Source organism: Anomaloglossus baeobatrachus, chromosome 7, assembly GCF_048569485.1.
Source record: "Anomaloglossus baeobatrachus isolate aAnoBae1 chromosome 7, aAnoBae1.hap1, whole genome shotgun sequence".
In the NCBI taxonomy this organism is placed as follows: Eukaryota; Metazoa; Chordata; class Amphibia; order Anura; family Aromobatidae; genus Anomaloglossus; species Anomaloglossus baeobatrachus.
The window spans coordinates 195,193,315-195,217,004 of NC_134359.1; the positions used below are offsets into that span (position 1 = coordinate 195,193,315).

Below are 23,690 nucleotides of genomic sequence, written 5' to 3' on the forward strand. Positions count from 1 at the left end.
TGCCCATCCACTGGCGTACACTCCTTGATGCTTTCAATAGGCAAAGCCAACCTGCTTCTTCCTGCATTTCATTACATTACATTTCTTTATCGTGAGTCTTTGTGAGTCTTTGTAGCTGTTCTACTCACCATCATGCAAAGGGAAAAATGTATATAGGCTAAAGCTGCATCAGGAGAAAGGCCAGAAACAAATGCCAGAGTCAAATAAAGATAGTTTTGGAAGGGTTCTGTCAGAGTATGACTACAATAACTCAGCATAAAAGTAAAAAATAAATACTCTTCGATGTAGGGCAACCAGACATCCCTCTTGGGATCCAAGTTCAGGATAAGACCAGAAAAATTCAGGACACTGAAAACTAACACTAGACTACCTGGAACCAACGGGCTTTCTCAACCTAAGGGCTCTGCCTTTAAATACCTACAGGCTTGTACTCCTTGTAGGCAATACCTTGCAACAGATTCTGTCAAAGCTGATGGTAGAAATCATCTTAGGCGGTGGAGAGAAAAAAATAGACTTAAGGCTGCTTTACACTTTGCTCATGAAAGCACCCGCCCCCGTCGTTTGTGCGTCATGGGCAAATCGCTGCCTGTAGCGCACAATATCGCTAGTACCAGTCACACATACTTACCTTCCTAGCGACGTCGCTGTGGCCGGCAAACAGCCTCTTTTCTAAGGGGGCGGTTCGTGCGGCGAACCGCCCCCTTAGAAAACACACGGCAGTCGTCCAATAGAAGCGGAGTGGCGGAGAGCAGCCACATGGAAGTCACGCCCACCTCATTGCCGGAGGACGCAGGTACAGTGGTGTTCGTCGTTCCTGGGGTGTCACACATAGCTATGTGTGCTGCCTCAGGAACGACGAACAACCTGCGTCCAGCACCAGCAACGACATTTGGGAAATGAACGCCGTGTCAACAATCAACGATAAGGAGTATTTTTGATCGTTGGCTGTCGCTCGTACGTGTCACATGCAACGACGTCGCTAACGAGGCCGGATGTGCATCACGAATTCCGTGACCCCAACGACATCTCGTTAGCGATGTCGTTGCATCTGAAGCCCCCTTTAGGATACAAAGTCTGCATGGCTACTACTACTTGTAGTCAACAGAGATTAAAGGTTGACATAACTATTTAATAGGCCAGATTTTAAGATCTTTATTGGAAATCAAGATGCAAATATTGTCAGAAGCATGAGGAGCTAACTTCTTACACCTTGAGCTATGATATAAAGCATACTGAGAATAGTAAAAACTATAGGAGTTCCTCTATGGTTATTGTAGTGACTCAACATTATTTCAATTCTTCTGAATTCTGACTGCATTAAATAATATACACCATAACATTTTATTTTGATGCAAAAGAGAATAAGGTATATTACAGTTCAAATAAACTCAGCCACCATTTTGTAAAGGTAAAAATGTTTATTAAGGCTTCAACGTATGATGAATCACGAGGCTTAGTTAAGTAGCCAAGCTCGATTTACTCTGTTTTCTAGTGGCATAGGACATTTGGTCTTAAAGAGGAGACGGAATAATCTTCCATATTATGCATTCTTAAACTTCCTTTCCTTTTTAGCTCTTGCTGCCATGATAGAAAAAAATATTTTTGGAGCAAGTGCCCTCAGGTACACAGCTAACGTTGGCACCAGGCCAGCTACAAGAACATCTTTACTTCTTTCTCCGACAGCTCTAAGGACAATATGCGCTACCTCTTCTGGCGTTCTTCCTTCAGCCGTTGTCTTGTCCATTACTGCCAAAAAATGGAAATAATTCAAGAAGAATAAAGAATATACAGATTAATAACTAAACTAGATATAAGAAATATATAATCACAAGAAAACAGCACTGTAGAGATTTCTGTTGTTGATGTGCAGTGGCCACAGATCCTGATCAAGGATATACAATATGTTTGCCACAAACTGATAGGACTCCTAGGTATCATCAACATTTCAGCACACTTAGAGGGTCTTTCTCTTCATATTGCTTACGTTACTCAACGTTATTTAAGCAATGTAAATAGACTCAAAAAGAACCTGTCAGTAGATAAATTCTATTCCAACTGCAAGCAGCATGAATCAATGTCTCGCTGTACAATTGCAGTCGGGTATATTATTATCCGTATGCTCTGAAATGCTCCAGCGTTTCAGAGAAAAAAAAAACAAAACAGTTTACGGCGTCGCTCACCTGGCCATACCTTCTGTCATACTCGAGAGTCAGGATGATTATGCTAATGTTACTTGGATCAAACCCTACCAGAGTTTAATTCAAGTGTTGCCTTAAGTATGATCCTATTCTCTCATGCAAGAGAAGACTGCGAACTTAAAGGGACTGTATCGTCTAATTTTTTATTTTTTTTTGTAGGCCAAATCAGCAAAAATTATTATTATAATTGTGTAACAACTATTTTCTTAATGTAATTCAACTTTTAAATATGTAAAATAAAACTTTTATATAAAAAATACTTATAAATTGCCAGTAGGGGGAACATCTTCCTGTGTACACATCAAAAAGCTATAGTAATCCTTAGTAGAATTACGATAGCTGCAAATTTGGGCAGTCACTAGATGACATGCCTATTCTCCTCCCCTTTTGGGTGTTACACTGCACCCAAAAGGGGAGGAGGTGTATTTCATAGTAATGTGTCGCCATTTTATGGGTGACTGTATATGAATTGTACATCTCCACCCGGAAGTAAAGTGGAAACACATTTATACATATATATATATATATATATATATGCAGACTGCGGTCATCGAATCCTCCCGGTACCGCCACCGCTGCTTCAATCTCCTGTGTGGTGGCAGGTCCGCTCCCGTGCGAGAGATGGAAGCAGAGGCAAAATCAAAAGTGAACAATAGAGAAAAAAAAAAAAAAAGAAGGACATACCTGTTTGCAGACTCCCGGTGCCATGTCCGCTCCCAGCTCCAGTTCCGGTACCGCCGCTCCGGCTGTGTGCCGGCTCCCAGGCACGTCCGATGGCTGCAGGACATGGTGGTGGATCACCTGATGCAGTCACCTGACGCATCAGCTGATCGCAAGTCTCGCGGTGACGCTGGCTTTTTACCGCCCGGCTATCAGCTGATGCCATCAGGAGACTTTATCAGCTGATCACCGGCAGCTCCTGCAGCGATCGGACAGGAGCCAGCACGTAAGTGTGTAGGGTTTTTTTTTTCCACTGATGCATCAGCTGATTGTATAAACAGCTTTTATACAATCAGCTCATGTGTGATGTGATTCAGGCCTTGAACCTGACACATTATCTGATCGCTTTGCCTTCCAGCAAACTGATCAGATGATACTGGATCCGGATTGGACGGCGCAGGACCCTTGACCCAGGATTACTGCGGAGGGGGGTTCTTTATTTCAATAAAGATGGAGTCACTAATTGTGTTGTGTTTTATTTCTAATAAAAAATTTTTTTTTTTTATCTTTACTAGAAATTCATGGTGGCCATGTCGAATATTGGCGTGACACCATGAATTTCGGGCTTAGGGCCAGTTGATAATATACAGCTAGCCCTAACCCCATTATTACCCAGCGAGCCACCCGGCATTAGGGCAGCTGGAAGAGTTGGATACAGCGCCAGAAGATAGCGCTTCTATGAAAGCGCCATTTTCTGGGGTGGCTGCGGACTGCAATACGTAACAAGGGTGCCCAGAAAGCTTGGGCACCCTGAGCTGCGGATTCCAATCCCCAGCTGCCTAGTTGTACCTGGCTGGACTCAAAAATTGGGTGAAGCCCACGTCATTTTTTTTATTTTAATTATTTCATGAAATTCATGAAATAATTTAAAAAAAAAAAAAAAAAAAAAAAAACGGCTTCACTATATTTTTTGTTCACAGCCGGGTACAAATAGACAGCTGGGGGTTGGGGGCAGCCCGTACCTGCCTGCTATACCCGGCTAGCATCCAAAAATATGGCGAAGCCCACGTCAATTTTTTGGGGGGTAAAAAACTCCTGCATACAGTCCTGGATGGAGTATGCTGAGCCTTTTAGTTCTGCAGCTGTGTGAGGCTCAGTGGTAATCACTGTACAGTGGCTCAGTAGTTAGCACTGTATGGTGGATTAGGATAGTATTAGATACACAGCCCTGCAAACAGTATCACACAGGAGAGTATTAGATACACGGCTCAGCAGACAATATCACACAGGAAAGGATTAGATACACAGCCCTGCAGAAAGTATCACACAATAAAATTAGATACACAGCTCAGCAGACAGTATCACACAGGAGAGGATTAGATACACGGCTCAGCAGACAGTATCACACAGGAGAGTATTAGATACACAACGGTGCAGACAGTATCACACATGAGAGGATTAGCTACACAGCCCTGCAGAAAGTATCACACAGGCCGACAGGTGGAAGGGGGGGGTGTATTTGGAGAGGACACATACGGACACACGGACACACGGACACACACACACACACACACACACACACACACACACGGCGGCGGGCAGAACGGGGGCTGGGGAGAGCGGATGGAGGGGGTTTCATTACAGACGGTAACGGCGGGGGAAGGGACGGCGGCAGTTGCGGGGGCTGGAGAGAACGGAGGGAGGGGGTGTCATCGGTAACAGGGGGAGGGGAGGCGGCCCGGACACAAATTCCGGCGGTTGACAGGTGTAAAGTGGAGCAAAAAGCATGGCTTGAAGCTCCACAAAAATGGCGCTGAGATCCTCCCTCTGCTGTGATCTGGACAGCCCAGGGGGAGCGTCCAGGTCACAGCAGACGCGCACTGTAACGTTACTAATAGGGTTGGATACCAACCACTATTCTCTATGCACAGGGGCTGCCATAAAGGAGTGTGTAACTGTCGTTACACACACACACACAACAAATCCAACATGGTCCCCAGTGCATACAGTAAAATTAGAATAACAGAAAAAGTAAATAAGCTACGATTTTCATTTTGTATTAAAAATACTTGATTTCATAATCACTATTTTTAATACAAAAAAAAAAAAAAAAACCCGATACATTACCTTTAAATTTCTCCATTGCCTGTGCCCGCGGGAATCGGACTGCACTCGGAACACATCCGAGTTCAGTCCGATATTTAACATGCAACCATAGACTTGTATGGTTGCTCCTAATGAGAATATCGGAGCTACTTGCAGCATGTTGTGATTGTTTTTTTCATGCAGTTGGCATGAGAAAATAAATTGCAGATCTACACTGCCCCATGGTATAACTCTGGTCCGAGTCCTAACAGGTAAAACATCAGATTGTACTTGGCCATGTTATACGCTAGTGTAAGTGAACCCAAAAAAAAAAAAAAATCAAACCAGGGACCATCAGCAAAGATGAGAGTAGTCTGGCTCTGACCCTGTCCAAGTTGTCCCAGTGTAATGACCCAGAAGGGGACATTACAATATTTTCTGCATTCATAGGAGTCTATAGAATAAATTTATGATTTGATGTATTGCCTGGTATCATTCTATTAAATTGAATACAAGTTGTTGTTATTATTATTTATTATTATAGCGCCATTTGTTCCATGGCGCTTTACAAGTGAAAGACGGTATACGTTCAACAATCATTAACAGTACAAAACAGACTGGTATAGGAGGAGACAGGACCCTGCCCGCGAGGGCTCACAATCTACAGGGAATGGGTGATGGTACAATAGGTGGGGACAGAGCTGGTTGCGCATTGGTCTACTGGACTGAGGGCTATTGTAGGGTGTAGGCTTGTTGGAAGAGGTGGGTCTTGAGGTTCCTCTTGAAGCTTTCCACGGTAGGGGAGAGTCTGATGTGCTGAGGTAGAGCGTTCCAGAGTATGGGGGATGCACGGGAGAAATCTTGTACGCGATTGTGGGAAGAGGACATAAGAGGAGTAGAGAAGGAGATCTTGTGAGGACCTGAGGTTGCGTGCAGGTAGGTATCGGGAGACTAGGTCAGAGATGTAGGGAGGAGACAGGTTGTGCATGGCTTTGTATGTCATGGTTAATGTTTTGAACTGGAGTCGTTGGGTGATGGGAAGCCAGTGAAGGGATTGGCAGAGTGGCAAGGCTGGGGAATAACGAGGGGAGAGGTGGATTAAGCGGGCCGCAGAGTTTAGGATAGATTGGAGGGGTGCAAGAGTGTTGGAAAGGAGGCCAGAGAGCAGGAGGTTGCAGTAGTGGAGGCAGGAGATGATGAGGGCATGCACTAATGTTTTTGCTGATTCTTGGTTAAGGAAAGCACGGATCCGGGAGATATTTTTGAGTTGTAATCGGCATGAGTTGAAGAGGGCTTGGATGTGAGGCTTGAAGGATAGAGCAGAGTCGAGGGTTACTCCAAGGCAACGAGCTTGTGAGACTGGGGAGAGTGAGCAACCATCAAGTTTGATGGAAAGGCTTGTTGGAGGAGATGAGTAAGGAGGAGTAAAGACAATGAACTCAGTTTTGTCCATGTTAAGTTTTAGGAATCGCGCAGAGAAGAAGGATGAAATAGCAGACAGACATTGTGGGATTTGGGTTAGTAGAGAGGTAATGTCAGGCCCAGAGAGGTAAATCTGTGTGTCATCGGCATAGAGATGATACTGGAAGCCGTGGGACTCTATGAGCTGTCCCAGGCCGAAGGTGTAGATGGAGAACAGCAGGGGTCCAAGAACTGAGCCTTGGGGGACACCGACAGATAGGGGGCGAGATGAGGAAGTGGTGTGAGAATGGGAGACGCTGAAAGTTCGGTTAGGTATGAAGAAATCCAAGATAGGGCTAAGTCTGTGATGCCCAGAGAGGAGAGAATCTGTAGTAGGAGGGAATGGTCTACTGTGTAGGAGGGAATGGTCTGCTGTGTCGAAGGCAGAGGACAGGTCCAGTAGGAGGAGGATAGAGTAGTGTCGCTTGGCTTTGGCGGTTGCTCTGCAATACCACTGGAGATCAGCAGGTGGTGGTATAAGTGTTGGCAAGGGACTGTATTGGAGGATATCTGATCAATATCCTCTATAGCCAGGTTACTATGGTAACCAGGGAGAGTTGACAGTGAGCAGTGGAGACAAGCCGAGCTGGAGATGATGAACAGGTTACAAGGGCAGCTAATGTCAGGTACCTTGCCAGACAGTCTTTTCAAAGCCCATCGCAGTAAGGTCAAACTGCAATTATAGATTTGCAATTACACAGTGCCAGTCTGGTTGCCATCCAACCAGAACCTGTATGGAAATCCAGTGTCGCGACTAATGCATAGGAAGAAAGTAAACAGTCAGTGTTACCCAGTAAACTGAACAGTTCATACCCAGGTACGGTCTGCCTTATTCCTACTTACCTCATTCAGATGTACCCTGGGAATGGGTGTGGAGCACCAGAATCCAGGTAGGAGCACCATGACATCCCAGTCTGCACAACACCGCAGAAAAGCCTCACCACCGCTCAGCACCTACGTCTGGGCCTAATAGTGCCTCCTGCACCTACTACCAAGCTGTGACATACGTATGTATGTCTCTTCACCTTGGGCTGAATTACCCCAATCTTAGATTAACGTTTTATGCTTGGGAATAAAAACCTGCCGCCGCATGTGCCACTGCGGTTACTGTATCCTTGCAGCTCGCAATATCATGCTACCTCAGGAGGCCTGAGTGAGTACCGCTGGGGAAACGAACAGGGTAAGAGACTGTCTGAACCTTTAACTACCCTCTGGTATAGCCCAGTTAACCAAAGCAAGTTGCCGCCACAACTGTTAAATGGGCCATGCTCACATTTCTCGGCTGTTGCTCATAGCAACTCCTCCCAAAATTTCGTATTAGCTCAAATTGACTCATGTAGTCTGGTGCAGAATATTGAGAGCAATGTTTTGCAGTGAAGGTAGTCACACCATGGAGTGAAAAGACTCATCAGCGACCCAAGTGCCACAAACAACCTCAGAGAAGTTTACCTAGTACCCCAGTGAATGTAATTCACCCTCTGCAGCAACAGCAGCCAGTTGTCTCATGCATCTGACCATGCCATATTACTTTGGGGCCCCCTGGCTTTCACACTATAAGGCAGCGCCTCACACAGAGAGGGAATCCAACCTACCTTCTAATCGTACCCTGTCACTGAGGAGCAGAAAGTGGAGATCTTAGTCAGCGACATGGAGCAGCACTCAGCAAGGTCAAGTCCTGGCCTCGGCCTGAACACCAAAACTATAGATCAGATCCTGGAAATACTAAAGGTCACTTTTGAATCAAGGACTACTTCAGAGTTGAAGACGTGGTTTATTTTTGGAAAGCGGAAAACACCACAAGAGTCCCTCAGAGAATTTGCCCTGTCACTGTAGGAAGTCTTGAGTGACATCACACATGTAGACGCTCGAGAAGCTGAGACTAAAGATCAGACTCTTTGAGAACAATTCACAGAAGGTGTGTTGGACAAGGCTCTGAAGTGCCAACTAAAGCTGTTGTCTGTCCAGCATTCAGGTAGTTATTTCCTGGAATTAAAAAAAATTGGCCATAGGGGTCCTGGATGAGAAACGTCAATCTGAGATAAAGGAAGACAGACAGGTTAAGCCTACCGCAGAGTTTCCCCTTTCAAGCCGTATTTCTGAACAAGGAGCCCGTGCCCTACCTTCAGAATATGAAGTTGCCCTGGCTGGTCAAGTCTCTCGTCTTGCCGAAAACCTGGAAAAGGTGAATTGGTTGGAGCTACTGGAGTACCCCTCTAGATGGGTAAGAGAGGAACCTCCAAGATTAGAACGTGAACGGACACCACCGGGACCAAGAGAGAGAACAGATGCTGACCCCCAGAGAGGACTTTGGATTCATGGTACAAGAGTACCCGAAGGCTAGAATGTGACTTCTGTCATTGATGTGGTCACCAAGAAGAGGATTGCTGGCAGTTAAACGATTACCCCATGAGGCAGCGGGGTGCCCCTCATAAGAGAGACCCTAAGTCCCGAAGATCCAGCCTGGATACCAAAGTACGTGGGCGCTCGCCCCACAGTTGAAGTCCGCATTAATGGTGTGAGTCTCCATGCCTTGATTGACACAGAATCTCAAGTGACCACTATCCGGCATATAGCATTTGAAGAGTGCCAATAAGGAGCCAAGCTGACAACCTCCAAAAGGCCTGGCTCCACATCACAGTTACCAATGGAAAGTCAGTAGCCATACATGGCTAATGGGAACCCACGCTTCAGATTGGAGAGACCAAACTCCCACAGCAAGGAGTAGTAGTAATCCAAGTCCCAGAAAATGACAACTTTCCTGTGATTCTAGGCACTAGTGTTCTTCGAAACTGCTATACTGAAGAAGTGCTGGAAGCCCTATGACAGGACCTGCCAAAAGGTACCCAAAAGACTCTCAGACGGCTATCCATGAGACCATGCAGGTGCTGGCAGTTCAACAGAAGTTTACTAACAAAAAAGGGGAAATATGCCGTGCCCGGATCAAGGATGCCCAACCAGTCCGGTTACAACCTGGGACAAAGCCTGCATGAGAGTGCAGGGACAAGACTACCACGCCCTTGTTGAGCCACCTGTAATGACGGATTAACCACCTATCCTAGCCACAAGAAGCCTAGTTACAGTGTCCAGAAGACAAAGTATCTATTCATTTGATCAACATCAGGGACCAACTAGTGGACCTGAAAAATCTTAAATATTATGCTGTAGCCAGTCTATGTAACATCCACCAAGAGGATCTCCTGGAAACCTCTCATATGGTGTCGCAACAAGAGACCATAGCAGAGAATGCAGATAAAGATTCTGCCTCACCACCCTGGTTGACCACATTGAATGTTGGCAATGATAGCACTCCAGACGAACAGATCCAAGGAGTACTAGAGGTAGTCAAAACACACTCAGAAGCCTTCAGCCAACGCCACAGACTACGGGCAAACTAGTGTAATCCATCATACCATCCGGATGGGCGACCATCTCCCCATCAAGTAAAGGTGTAGGCCAGTGCCCCCTGCCATGTACCAGCAGGTGAAAATGGTCCAGGACATAAAGACAGCAAATGTGATCAGGGATAGCCATAGTCCGTGGGCCTCCCACCTTGTCCTCATGAAGGAGAAAGATAGAACCATACGATTCTGTGTGGACTACTGGAAAATCAACAATATCATGCATACAGATGCTTATCCCTTGCCTCGGATAGAGGAGTCTCTCGCAGCTTTAAGGTCCACAGTCTACTGCTGCACTTCAGATCTGACTAGCAGGTATTGGCAAGTCCCTATGAAGACAAAGAAAATCCTGCCACACTTGTACGCAACCAAAATGTAGTGAATGCCCTTTAACTGCTTAATGACCTTGCGTACTGGAATGGGCCTCTTCGAATTCAACTGTATTCCATTCGGGATGTGTAATGCCCCAGGGAGATTTTTCAGAGACTGATGGAAAGAAAGTGGTCTTGGACATGCAACTTTTGAAACAGTTCTTCAAAACCCTGACGATATAATAGTGTACTCCAGGACATATGAGGAACATCTGCAACATCTGGCGGAAGTGTTCCAGACCCTGGCTAAATATGGGTTGAAGATAAAACCTTCCAAGTGCTTCCTCCTGAAGCCCCAAGTGAAACACTCATTGTGAGTGCTGCTGTATTCCAGAAAGACCCAGATAGACTAGCTGCAGTGAGAAACTGGCCTGCTCCTACCAGAGTCAAAGAAGTTAAGCATTTCCTGGGATTTGCCAGTTACTATCGAAGAGACATCGCAAAATTTGCCCAGATAGTGAGTGGGTGCCCTCCAAGAGCTCCTAAAGGGGCAGCCTAAAGACTGGCAGAAGGCCAGACTCCCAGTGGATTAGACTGCCGACAGAGAAGCCGCATTCCAGTTACTGAAAGAGAAGCTGACTGTAATCCGGGTAACAAAAGGACCAGTGGCTCAGTTTACCCCTTAACCTACATACAAGATGCAGGCGCAAAAAAAAAAAAAAAATTATGAGCGGTGCTTTCCCAGATGCAGGCCAGAAATTAAAGGGTTGTTGCTTATGACAGTCGCTCACTAACAGAATGCAAGCAAAAACGATCAGAACTATAGCTCCTTAAAACTGGAGTTCCTTGCCCTAGTCTGGGCAATAACTGAGAAACCTAAGGACTATCTGGCTGCCTCACCCTTCACCATATATATGGACAACAACCTGTTGGTGCATCTAAAGTCTGCCCGTTTAGGAGCTCTGGAGCAGAAATGGGCCTCCAGTTTGGCCAATTTCAGCTTTATTTTTAGATACCGGTCCGGCAAGGCCAATGATATTGCCAATGCCTTGTCCAGGATGCCTGTTCGGACAAAAGTCAAATCCCTGGGTGATCAATGGGAAGATGTGGAGATGCTCGCTTTTTATACCCGCTTCATCCAGCAAGAGGCCCTACAGATCAGACAGCATATTCCAAGGATTATTGATGCTTAAAAGCAAGGTGATGTCCTGCCTTCAGCTGAAAAAGAGCTCTGGCAGAATCTCTAGGCCGTGAGCAAAGTCATTGGCAAACTTCTGAATTACTTTTCCAGTGGACGGGTGCCAGAAAGAATCCGGAGAAAGAGAGCTGATGCAGAGCAGGGATGCCTCTGGTGACAGAGAAAGATGCTCTTTCTACAGAAGGGCCTATTGTATCAAAGAGCCTTGGATCCAGTCACTTATGAGTATCTTCCAAGCAGTATTCCCCAGAAGGGAATCTAAAATGGTTCTAGACATGTCTCACAACCAGTCTGGTCAATTTGGTATCCAGAAGATGACAGAGGCCACCATCAGGCGATGGTTTTATAGGATCACCATGAGAGCCGACATCGAGACTTGGTGTTAAGAGTCCACACCTGTGCTGTGGCCAGGGGGGAAAGACAATCAACATGCTCCTCTTCACCCAATCGGAAGCCAGAGCTCCTCGGAGCCTGTAGCCATTGACCATGTCAAACTGGAGCCCAGCCACTCTGGGTATGCATATGATATGACTGTAATTGACAACTACACAAAGTTTGTGGTGGTAGTTTCCGTTAGAGGCCTTACTGCAAGGATTGCCGCGGCCGTCTTGTGGACAAAAAAAAGTTTCATTTTACCGTATGGGAGCCCTAGAAATATTCTCACCGATCAGGGAGCAGCCTTCGAGTCTCAGTTGTTTCAAGAGCTGTGTACACTATACAAGTGCAAAAAGTTGAGAACAACGGCCTATCATCCACAGGGAAATAGTCTGTGTGAGAAAATGAACCAAACCCTTATCAGCATGCTCAAGGCAGTTCCTCTACACAAGTGAGCAGACTGGCCAAGACTTGTCACAAAGCTAGTGCGTCTCTACAATAATACACTGCTCCACTGGATATACCTCTTACTATTTGATGTTCGGGAAGCATTGACACTTGCCTTCTGACATGTCTCTGGATAGCTCTGGACCAGACTCCTAGCATTTCCTTTCTTAATCTGATTGGGTCAAAGACAGCAAGAGATGCTTGCTTGGAAGGTACCAGAGAAATTGTGGACTCGACTTGCCAAGGCTTAACAAAGACAGAAGCAAAACTTTGACCTCCATGACAGTGTGAGCCTTTACAATCAAGGGATCAAATGTGGCTTAAGAACAATCACCCTATTAGTAAGCTAGACAGCAGATAGGAGAGCGAGTCATATGTAGTTAGGGACAGCCTCTCTCCTGAAGTCTACTTGATTTATCAGGAGGACCTAGGTATCCAAAGAGTCCACCGCAACCAGCTGAAAAGGTACCTGCAAGAGTCCATTCCTCAACAACTGTCAAGAAAGAGTGAGCAAACTGGACCATCGTCTGTTTCAAGGGGGTCTCCTTTTGAGAGGTCTTTACCTGACCCGATTCAATTGTCTTTGTTGACGCAGATCCTAATAGTGCCTCCTGCACCCAATACCCAGGTGTGATGTATGTTACACCAGCACCGCTCTGGTGATTGACATGGCTCTGCTATGTGTGTATTTTGCTGCAAATTTTGGAACAACAGTTATATTTTACCATAGAACTCCATAAGCACTAACTGTCAACTCCTATCTCAGAAATTGGAAACTCTGTTTTTGAAACAAGAACAGAGCGTTTTCAAAAAGAAAGATCAATCCAGGATGATAAAGAAGCTAATTTCTCTGATAATATATTACACATTCCTAATTACAAGGTTCAGTGGTCAGAAAGAAAGGTCCAACATTTCAAGATATTCTTTGATCAATGTAAGAAAGAAAAATCTGTTTAACAAAAAGAACTTGATTTAAACAATAGGTTATATCTACAGCGTACTTGAGTACACATTTCCTTTAAAGATAATCTGACTTTACAAAAAAATAAAAATAATTCACCTCCATATGTGGATCCATCGTCAGTCACAGCATTAAGGGACAAGTTGGTCTTAATATATCCGGGGCTTATAACGGTGACTGCAATGTCATGCGGCACCATCTCAGCTCTCAGGCAATCAAAAAATGCCTGTGTGGCGTGTTTAGATGCTGAATCTGTGAAGGGGGGAAAAAAAAAAAAAAAAGAAGTGTATTTTACTCAGAGACATAGGCTGCACCAACATCAGGGCAGTGGGGTCAGATGGGATACAATGACCTATACCATATAAGTGACTCTGTCCTCCCCTGCACAACCAATCGTATAACAGTGGTGACAAAGTCCCATTAAAAGGGAAGCTGTCAGTAGGATCAACCCTCCTAATCTATCTACATGAACATGTAGATCATAGGAAGCGGAATAAAATGAGACATTTATGTATGTGATATGATGTCTTATTACCAAGAAATGCAATTTTTTCTTAAATGTACATAAGCTTTTAAGATCTATGGGCCGGGTATAGATCTCTCTAAGGGTATGCCTTATTTTAAATGAAAAAAGGTGTTACCAGTGTAAGACATGTATTGACTGACAGTCTGCTCTACAGGTCTCACACTGGGAACGCCCCCAGACAGCTTAGAAGGGTTGATACTGACATATCGCATTAAAGGTCTTTTAGCATTCACACTTTCCCATAAAGTCTAATATCCATTTTCTTTACTTTCAGATGCACAACATGCAGATTGCTTTCCCTGTGTACTTACATGCCGATCTGAAAGGGATGCTTATTTTCCCCTGAACACTACTGATAGCAACAATATGTCCTCTCTTGTTCTTGATCATTGATGGCAGGAGAGCTTCATGAAAAGAGAGAAAACTCGTCAAGCAATAATAAAAAACATGAAAAATAATATTACAGTTATGTAAAGTGTAATCCATATGTGAATGTAACTTAACTCCTTCTGGTTGCAGGTATTTTGGGGACACAGCGAAAGATATTTTGTTGAAAAGAAAAAAAAAAAAAAAAAAAATCGATTCCTCCACAGCAGTTACCTTTATCGGTCAGTACAATTATGGGGATACCAAATTTATATTGTTTATATTTTGCTTCTTTTGCAACAATGATTTTTTTTTTTGTGTTGCCATATTCTGAGAGGCATTTGTTCTTACTTTCATCAACCAAGCAGTTTGAAGACTTGTTTTGAAAGGGGTGAAAAGGTACAGCAGAGAAACTCCATTCACAGGTATCATCAAGCCTCAGCCAACCATGTGACTTTTACCACCAGGGCCACGAGTTCCACAAACGAGACAGTGGGTGTAAGGCCGGGGCCCCACGGGGATTACTGTGATCCCCTCGCATGACACTCGGCTCACGCTGGCAGTACAGCAGAGCTCAAGTGCCATGCGTGTGTCCCTGCGACTGAGGTCCAACCGTGCGAGTGTACCTCAGCTGCGGGGTGGAGGGAGGGATTTATCTCCCTCTCTCCTTCGTAGCCGGCTACTGCCATTCTCGCACTGCACTCACGGTACACTGGTGTACTGCGAGTGCAGTGCGATTTTTCTCTCGCCCTATACACTTGAATGGGTGCGAGAGAAAGAGAGAAAGCATGCTGCGATTGTTTTCTCCGTCCTATTAGGGACCGGGAAAATAATCGCTCACGTGCGCTGACACACAGGCGAATATTGGTTCGACTGGAATGCGATTATTTATCGCACTCCACTCACACCGATTTTCATGCCGTGTGGCTTAGGCCTAAGGCTGGGGCCACACGGGGACTACTGCGATCCCCTTGCATGACACTCAGCTCACGCTGGCAGTACAGCATAGCCGAGTGTCATGCAAGTGTCCTTCCGACTGAGGTCCGTTCATGCGAGACCTCAGCTGCGGGGGGCGGGCTGGCACTCAGGAGGGGCGGGAGGGATTTCTCTCATTCTCTCCTCCGTAGCCGGCTATTGCCATTCTCGCACTGCACTAGCGGTACACCGGTGTACTGCAAGTGCAGTGCGATTTTTCTCTCGCCCCATTCACTTGAATGGGTGCGAGAGAAAGTCTCGCATTACAATCGCAGCATGCTGCGATTGTTCTCTCGGTCTGATTAGGGCTGAGAAAATAATCGCTCATGTGTGCTCACACACAGGCTAATATTGGTCCGAGTGGAATGCGATTTTTTTATCGCACTCCACTCGTACCCTTTTTCTCGCCGTGTGGCTTAGGCCTAAGGTGCCATCCTGGCATGCACATTTCCCCCATCCTGGCATGCACATTTCCCCCATCCTGGCATGCACGTTTCCCCCATCCTGGCATGCACGTTTCCCCCATCCTGGCATGCACGTTTCCCCCATCCTGGCATGCACGTTTCCCCCATCCTGGCATGCACGTTTCCCCCATCCTGGCATGCACGTTTCCCCCATCCTGGCATGCACACAAAATTAAAAAAACAAACAAACAAAAAAAAAAAACCCACAACAACAACTCCCTTCCAGCACCCGCTCCACGCCGCTGGGTCCTTAGTTCCCACGTGGCCAGAAGACGTCATTGTGCAAGTGCCGCTTACTGACGCTCCTGCCGTCTCCTAGGCAACAAGTCTGCGACCTAGGAAAGGAGGAGTGTCAGAGCGAGGAGAAAATGTCTCCTCTGCTCCGACACAACTTTGAACTACTAGTACGATTGCGCCAGCAGTGCAAAGCGGCTGCATGAAGCGACAGTGTGTGTGCCAGCAGAAAGGGTTTTGCGTGCCCCAGCTGGCACGTGTGCCACAGGTTCGCCATCACAGGCCTAGGGAGACTTCTAGGCCATGCGATATTCTCCTCGAAACTGAAATATGGAAAACATTTTGAAAGAGGAAGATGTCAGGGACTCTATTGCCACCTATTAGATATAGCAATCCTAAAAAACAATATTGACCCTTTAAAAAGGGGCCATTCTACATAATGTAGGATGAGAAGCCAAACCAGAAACCCTATTTGTACATATGATTTTGTGGTGCGTGTAATATGTGTTTCCCTACACCAGTTTGGCATTTTCCACAAAGAAAGTTTACCTTATAAACCACATGTAATAGGCTCCTCACCCAGTTTTCCTGCTTTGCACTGATGAGGGGAAAACATCCCAAAACACATGTTTGTGGATGAAATTTCTGGTTTGGCTTCATATCTTAATTCATGTTGCCAAGTCCTTTAAAGGGTCGATATTAACTTTTAAGAGTCCCTGTTCTTTTTTAAAGAGGCTGTTGCATATTTATGAGAAATAATTGTGATCCCTCCACTCCCAACTCCTAGATAAAAGATACATACACAGTAGGATAGGTCTTGAAAAAAGGAAAAACTTAGGTCCGACTAGCACTTAAAAAGGAGGTGCCATCAGAAAAACTTTTTTAATAACTGAAAAAATGTAACATGTTTTAATGTTTTGTTTAAATATTATCATTTGTTTTTAATTGACAAAATATTTAAAAAAAAAAAACCCCTAATTTTAAAAGTTTGATATTTTTCACTTTTAAACACTAGGGGAAGCTGCTGAAAACCTAGTGTACAATTAGCTCACATTCCAACTGCAGTAAAAGTGGGCAGAATCTGCTCTCATTTGTGTGATGTCACACCTCTCCTCTCAATCTGGGTGTTTCCAAAAGGATAAGAGAGGATGAAGTTTAGGAACACAGTGCGGAACCATTTTGTTGATGACCACAAACTAATCCTGAATTGTGGAAAGTGTCACCTAGGACGGCTGGCATAGTGCTCCACTGTATAATGTGTTCCATATTCCTGTGCATCCTCTGCACAGAGCACTGCCAGGAGGAACTGCGGGAAGCAGAGGTGTGAAGTGAGCACTGGCAACTGCAGCGACGATATGCAGCGTGAGCCTGGTATTAGACTATAGATGTCATGCTGTGATCATTGCTTCCCGCCGCTGTGCATACCTCAGACCTCCGCTTTTGGCAGCTTCTCCTGTCAGCCTGGTGTCTCGGCAGTTCCTTCTGTTAGTTGCCGAGAGCAGAGGTCAGAGGTGAGCACACCGGAGGGGAGCGATGATCTGTAGCGTGAGCCTGGTATTGAACTATAGATGTCACACTGTGATCATTGCTCCTTCGCCGCTGTGCTCACCTTGGACCTCCACTCTCAGCAACTCACAGGAGAAACTTCCGGGAGCGGAGGTCTGAGATGAGTAGAGCGGCGGGGAGCAATTATCACAGTGTGACATCTATAGTACAATACCAGTCTCACACTGCAGATTGCTGCTCGCCGCCTCAATGCTCAGGGGGAAAAGTGGTGCGCAAAGTAGATGCTAAGGGCTCCACAAAGATGGCGCGGTCTCCTCCTACAGCGCTGATCTGGATAGCCCAGGGTGCGAGTCCAGGTCACAGCAGGGAGCAGCCACAGTGGTGGAGATAGCATCGGATGCCGACTAATATCTCTTATACACAGAGGCCGAGGTATTTGAGGTGTGTAACTGTCGTTACACACAGCAAATCCAAGATGGCAGCCCCCAGTGTTTGAGTAAAAATAGAAATAAAAACTAAATAAACAATTTAAATTTTATATTAAAAATAATTGATTCTATAATCAGTCATTATTAATACAAAATTACAAATCGCGGAACCTTCCCTTTAATCCTCTAAAATAGAGAATAAGGACTTTTCACGTGTCACAGATTTTTTAAATTTGTCATTAAACGTTTTCTAGTATTTATGAATTGTAATTAAAAGTTATGTTTTATTAGTAACTTTGTATATGTATCTATCCCAGGGTTTCTTTGCACTGATTATTTTCAATTGTCTGGATATACTGCATTTGCAAGTAATCCATGCACTTTATGATTAGTGGATTTTGCTTTTTGTGGGATCAGCTGAAATTTTCATTAGTTGAATTTTTCTATTTCTTTGAGAGCAAGTGAAACATTTTGCTGAAATATGGTCAATCTGATTCCTATAGAAGATGGAGTGAAATCTGTTTCCTTGCGGCAACGCTTTGCCTGCTCCATGCCATCCAAATAATTGTCAAAATTAAACTCCTCATCTGATGAGTATGAAGATATGGCAGCAGTAGCACTGTCAGGACCCAAGTCCTCTTGCGCCTGGCAGTCCTGTAGGCCACTCATCCCAACTGCTACCTCAGTCACTGTTTGTTCCTTTAGTAAGCTGTTGATCACGATGACGTGGGTCCACAAACAGCTGCCAGAAAAATTTTATTTTTTAATACCTGTGTCTAAAGTATCATTTTGCTGTTCTTCGGTTGTAATATCTGTTTGTTCCTCAGTTACATGAACAGCACTGTGGCTCCATCTCAAACATACTGAATCCTAAAAAAAATTTCTTGCTGTTGTTCATTACTCTCATTCATCAGTTTAATTGTACTTATGTTTAAAGCATTGTCCGTTATAATAGCAAGAACCTGTTCGTTTTTGAGTTCGTAATCTTGCAGAACTTTTTCCACTAAGGCCTGGAGAAAATGGCTGGTGTGATGAGCTTTAGTATCTTTTACTGCCAGTGTCTTGGTAACAATTTCTTTGTTGTCACAAACATATCGACCATTGATGGCAAAATAGTTCACTCTGACGTGTGCAGGCATCCATTTTAAGAAACATGAAGCGTCTTTTGAGAGTCTTTTTAAGATCTTCCTTTTGTTTAAGGGTTTCTTCAATCACTAATTTTCTAATACTTTCTCTTTCCAGAGAAACACCAAGTTTGCGGGTCATTTCTCCATTAAAAGCTGGTCGTGCAAATAATGATAATGGTACACAGTCCTTCACAACAAGTTGTATGAGCTGTCTTTTAAACATATCTGCTGTCATTGTTACAGTAACTGTGTCACTTACAAAATATCTTGTTAATGATGTTTGAGATGCTGTTTCCTCCACCTTTGTCTGGAGGGAAGTGGTGGGCTCTGGTTTCTTGATGCTGCTGTCATTTTCTCAATCACAGCTTTGAAAACTTCTGGGTGGAAGCGTTGTAAATGTCTTTTTAGATTGGAAGCTCTTGTAGGAGCATTTTTATCACTGCCTGAGTATGCACTGATTTTGGCATCACAGCATTTGTTTTCCTCTGGGTCACTTGTCATACATTGACACAAAATATTTTTCATCTTGAGTCACTGTGAAATGCTCAAATACAGCTAGCTTCATAGGGAGCTTCTTAGACATTTTGTAATCATATAAATTCACTCACAAAATAATTTTCTCCTACAAAAAAATAATGTATATTATAATTCCAGCAAGAACAGGGAACCATGTACAGTGGGGAAAATATGTATTTGATACACTGACAATTTTGCAAGTTTACCCACCTACAAAGAATGGAGAGGTCTGTAATTGTACACTTCACCTGTGAGAGACAGAATCTAAAAGAAATCCAGAAAATCACATTGTAGGATTTAAATAATTTGCATTTTATTGCATGAAAAAATACGTATTTGATACAATAAAAAAACCAGAGCTTAATATTTGGTACAGAAACCTTTGTTTGCAATTACAGAGGTCAGACGTTTCCTGTAGATTCTGTTTGTCAGTTGAAGTGTACCCATGATAAAAATTTTAGACCTCTCCATTCTTTGTAGGTGGGAATCGACAGTGTATCAAATACTTATTTTCCCCACTATATAATTTTAGATAGAAATAAAACAAACTTTGCATAAATCAATAGTACAGATGACAAATATAAAGTTTGTAAAATATGTCATTAGACAGCTTTACTTTGAATTTCCAATCTCAGGCTTTACTTAAATGTTTCACATCAGATTGCTTCAGTCTACGAGGAGGGGAGGAGGGAGCGAGCAAGTTTGTTGTGTATCATACTCCAGGAACAAAGAAACTGATAACAGAGCTAATAACATGATATTTTGGCTTCTATACCTTGTGAGATGACACTCGGTGATATCGTGCAGAGAACCTCTACCATGAACCTGGATTCTTCGCTGGGACTTGTAATTCCACGCGTCTTTTGGTAACATGCCGCGAATGGGATGTCCCTTGACCCTAGGTTGACAAGACGGGGTTTGGCGACAGCGCCGAACGATGTCTCAGGAACTGATGCTCTTAGGCGACTGAGATGGCCTTATCGACAGGTGGGGCACGGTAGCATGGATGCCCTGTCTTGGGGCCCCAGGTCGTTGGCAAGTTTTCTTCCCTACAGGTTTGAACCCAGGGGGGAGGGCATATAAGATGGCACGCGGTGATATCGGAAATGGCTGGTATGCCGCAGAGAACCTCTGCCATGAACCTGGATTCTTCGCTGGGACTTGTAATTTCAAACGTCTTTTGGTAACATGCTTCAGGGCTAGATGCATGGGATAGTACCAGAAAGTGATGGGCGGGACTGACCATCCCCACATACCTCCCACCAGGGGTGTGTCTGAGATGATATCATGTGTCTGGTTGTGATCACATGGCAGTCTACCAGGGTCCTGGAAGGAAATAGACCTGATGGGAGCACATGGTGAGACCATGTGAGGAGTGTGCTGAGACTCCTGAATAGGTATCCCCAGGAGAAGGGGGTTGTGAGCTGACTGGGTGTCAGCAAGTGAAGACCGCATTATGTGTCTTCGTCCGGATACAGCTGAGAGGTCAGTGAGTAAAGGCTGTGATGCCGGTACGGGGACACTGTATGAAGCCTAGCGAATATGTTAAATGAAATGTAACAGCGGTTTATGATGCTTGAATAAACCGTATGGACATCTGAAGTGATAAAGTGCTCCTGTGTGACTCAATCCCATACCCTGACGCTTGGTCCCCCATATGCTCGGGGCCCACGTCGTCACAACCTATACAAGTGCTCCTATAAGTCCTCATCTATCCTGTTGCTGTATTTTCCCTGTATATTGTATAGAAGTTATCCTCCCAAAAGTGCATGAGCTCAAAGAAAAAAACAAACAAGCATCAAGCATACAGAGAGAACATACAGTATACTGGACTATTGATTTATGCACAGTTTATTGAAAGTTTAAATGTGCTTTAAGAAGTAATTACCTTAATCTTGTTATCCTGTTCACTCTAGCAATTCTGAGATGAGTGCAGGCCTTGCTTATTTCTGAGTGTGTTTACTATTTACCCTTGCCTGTAGAGGAGGAGCTTCACTGGTGCTGAAGTGCAGCACAGACTTATCTCAGCTAGGACAAAGCCTAGATCCTCAGGCTACATACATTCACACACAGCATTTTTTTGCAGTGAAATGCAGTGACTCTGGGCATCCCAGCAAAGTCAATGGGTTTCAAGATATGACTTTTAGACATCGTTTTGTGAGGATCCGTTTTTGGGCTCAAAAACGGATCCTCACAAAGAATGAGCAGTCAGTTTGTGTGGCGTTTTTCTAATCTGCTTTTGAAAACATTATATATGAGCTCAAAAACCTTTAGGTGATGCGTTTTTTTAAAAAGCTGGTCTGCTTTTGCAGCTGAAAAACGTATCCTCAAAAAACGCAGCAAAAAACGCTGTGTGTGTGAATGTAGCCTTAGATCACTAATAGAGCAGCCATTTATAGGACATTTCATAACTTTCCCAAATTCCTATGAAAAAATATTCAGCACATTCTGCATTGAGCTACTGTACCCAATTTATTATTTATTTTAGGAGTCGGAGTTGGTCCATTTATACCGACTCCACCAAAATGAACTCCGACTCCACAGCCCTGCTACTATCAAAGAGTGTCAATTATAAGAAAGTATAACATCTACTGTAATATTTCTTTACATTGCGATATCTCCTTATGGATTTTCACAAGAAATGACAGCTGGAAAATTACAAAAAAAATAATACAAGTTACAACATGCAGTCAAAATCTGCGCCACTCACCTTTAGTCAATGCAACTGGTCCAAAATAGTTTGTGTCCATGATCATTCTGTCCACACTAACCCTGGTGTTCAGAATAGTGCCACGGTAACTGATTCCTGCATTGTTAATCAGGATGTCCACCTTCCCTGCAAGCTGAAGGATCTCTTTAGCTGCACTTGCCACAGCCTCCACGTCCGAGAGGTCAAATATTACCATATGTGGCTTATGAAACTATAGAACAAAGCAAAATAATTTACAACTATACGGTGGGCAGCGGGACGGTAATGTTTCTATATTGTATACAGTGTGTCCACCGTCATTAACTTGAGAACGGCGGCAGCTATAGGCATAGAAGTGGTGTCTAGGTTTAGTAAAGTAGCCATGCGCTACGCAATGAAACCACCTATTGCGCCACCTGGTGGAAAACAACGGAGTTAGTATTTTTATCTCAAACGGAACGAGATAGAGAAAAAAAAGGGAATTACAAAGTTGTAGGGCATCATTAATTCAATACGAATCGACACCTTGCATACAGAAATGCTATGATTAGAACGTGTAAAACTCACAAGGCTGCGGACATGAAGCAATACCTCATGGAGACCTTCCTACAAGTCATTGGGTCTGATGGCTGCGTGGAGTGGCCTCCACGCTCACCTGACCTGACCTGACCCCATTGGACTTCTTTCTGTGAGGTCACATCAAACAGCAGGTGAATGCGACCCCTCCACCAACATTGCAGGACCTACAACGACGTATCACACATGCTTGTGCAAACGTGTTACCTACCATATTGCACAACGTGCAGCAAGATACAGTATGCTGTCCAGAGTCCAGATGTGCATTGCAGCTGATGGTGGCTACGTTGAGCATTAAAGTTAAATGAGCGCCATATGCATGACCAGCATTCAATGTTTGGAGGGGGGGGGGGGTCATGGGTTTCATATCATAGCATTTCTGTATGCAAGGTGTCGATTCGTATTGAATTGATGATGCCCTACAATTTTGTAATTCACTTTTTTCTCTCGTTTCATTTGAGATAAAAATGCTAACTCCGTCGTTTTCCACCAGGTGGCGCAATAGGTGGTTTCATTGCGTAGTGCATGACTACTTTACTATACCTAGACACCACTTCTATTCCTATAGCTGCCGCCGTTCTCAAGTTAATGGCGGTGGACAGGATATGGGTGGACAACTGTATATGTATACACACATTATATACAGTATGTATATATACAGTTAGGTCCAGAAATATTTGGACAGTGACACAATTTTCGCGAGTTGGGCTCTGCATGCCACCACATTGGATTTGAAAGGAAATCTCTACAACAGAATTCAAGTGCAGATTGTAACGTTTAATTTGAAGGTTTGAACAAAAATATCTGATAGAAATTGTAGGAATTGTACACATTTCTTTACAAACACTCCACATTTTAGGAGGTCAAAAAGTAATTGGACAAATAAACCAAACCCAAACAAAATATTTTTATTTTCAATATTTTGTTGCGAATCCTTTGGAGGCAATCACTGCCTTAAGTCTGGAACCCATGGACATCACCAAATGCTGGGTTTCCTCCTTCTTAATGCTTTGCCAGGCCTTTACAGCCGCAGCCTTCAGGTCTTGCTTGTTTGTGGGTCTTTCCGTCTTAAGTCTGGATTTGAGCAAGTGAAATGCATGCTCAATTGGGTTAAGATCTGGTGATTGACTTGGCCATTGCAGAATGTTCCACTTTTTTGCACTCATGAACTCCTGGGTAGCTTTGGCTG

The 23,690-nt window shown here is 44.3% G+C and overlaps 1 protein-coding gene across 2 annotated transcripts in view; it reads right to left on the reverse strand.

Annotated features, from left to right (window-relative positions):
* Nucleotides 1–1,398: 1,398 nt before the first annotated feature.
* The window catches only part of DHRS7B (dehydrogenase/reductase 7B), a 53,876-nt gene continuing 31,584 nt past the window's right edge, over nucleotides 1,399–23,690 (reverse strand). For both annotated transcript variants that reach the window (XM_075319059.1, XM_075319060.1), the window contains exons 4-7: nucleotides 21,947–22,157; nucleotides 13,932–14,024; nucleotides 13,194–13,346; nucleotides 1,399–1,746 (exon numbers count right to left, since the gene is read on the reverse strand). In XM_075319059.1, coding sequence (XP_075175174.1) covers nucleotides 1,541–1,746; nucleotides 13,194–13,346; nucleotides 13,932–14,024; nucleotides 21,947–22,157 — 663 coding nt within the window. In that variant the 3' untranslated portion in view covers nucleotides 1,399–1,540. The remainder of the gene's footprint in view (nucleotides 1,747–13,193; nucleotides 13,347–13,931; nucleotides 14,025–21,946; nucleotides 22,158–23,690) is intronic.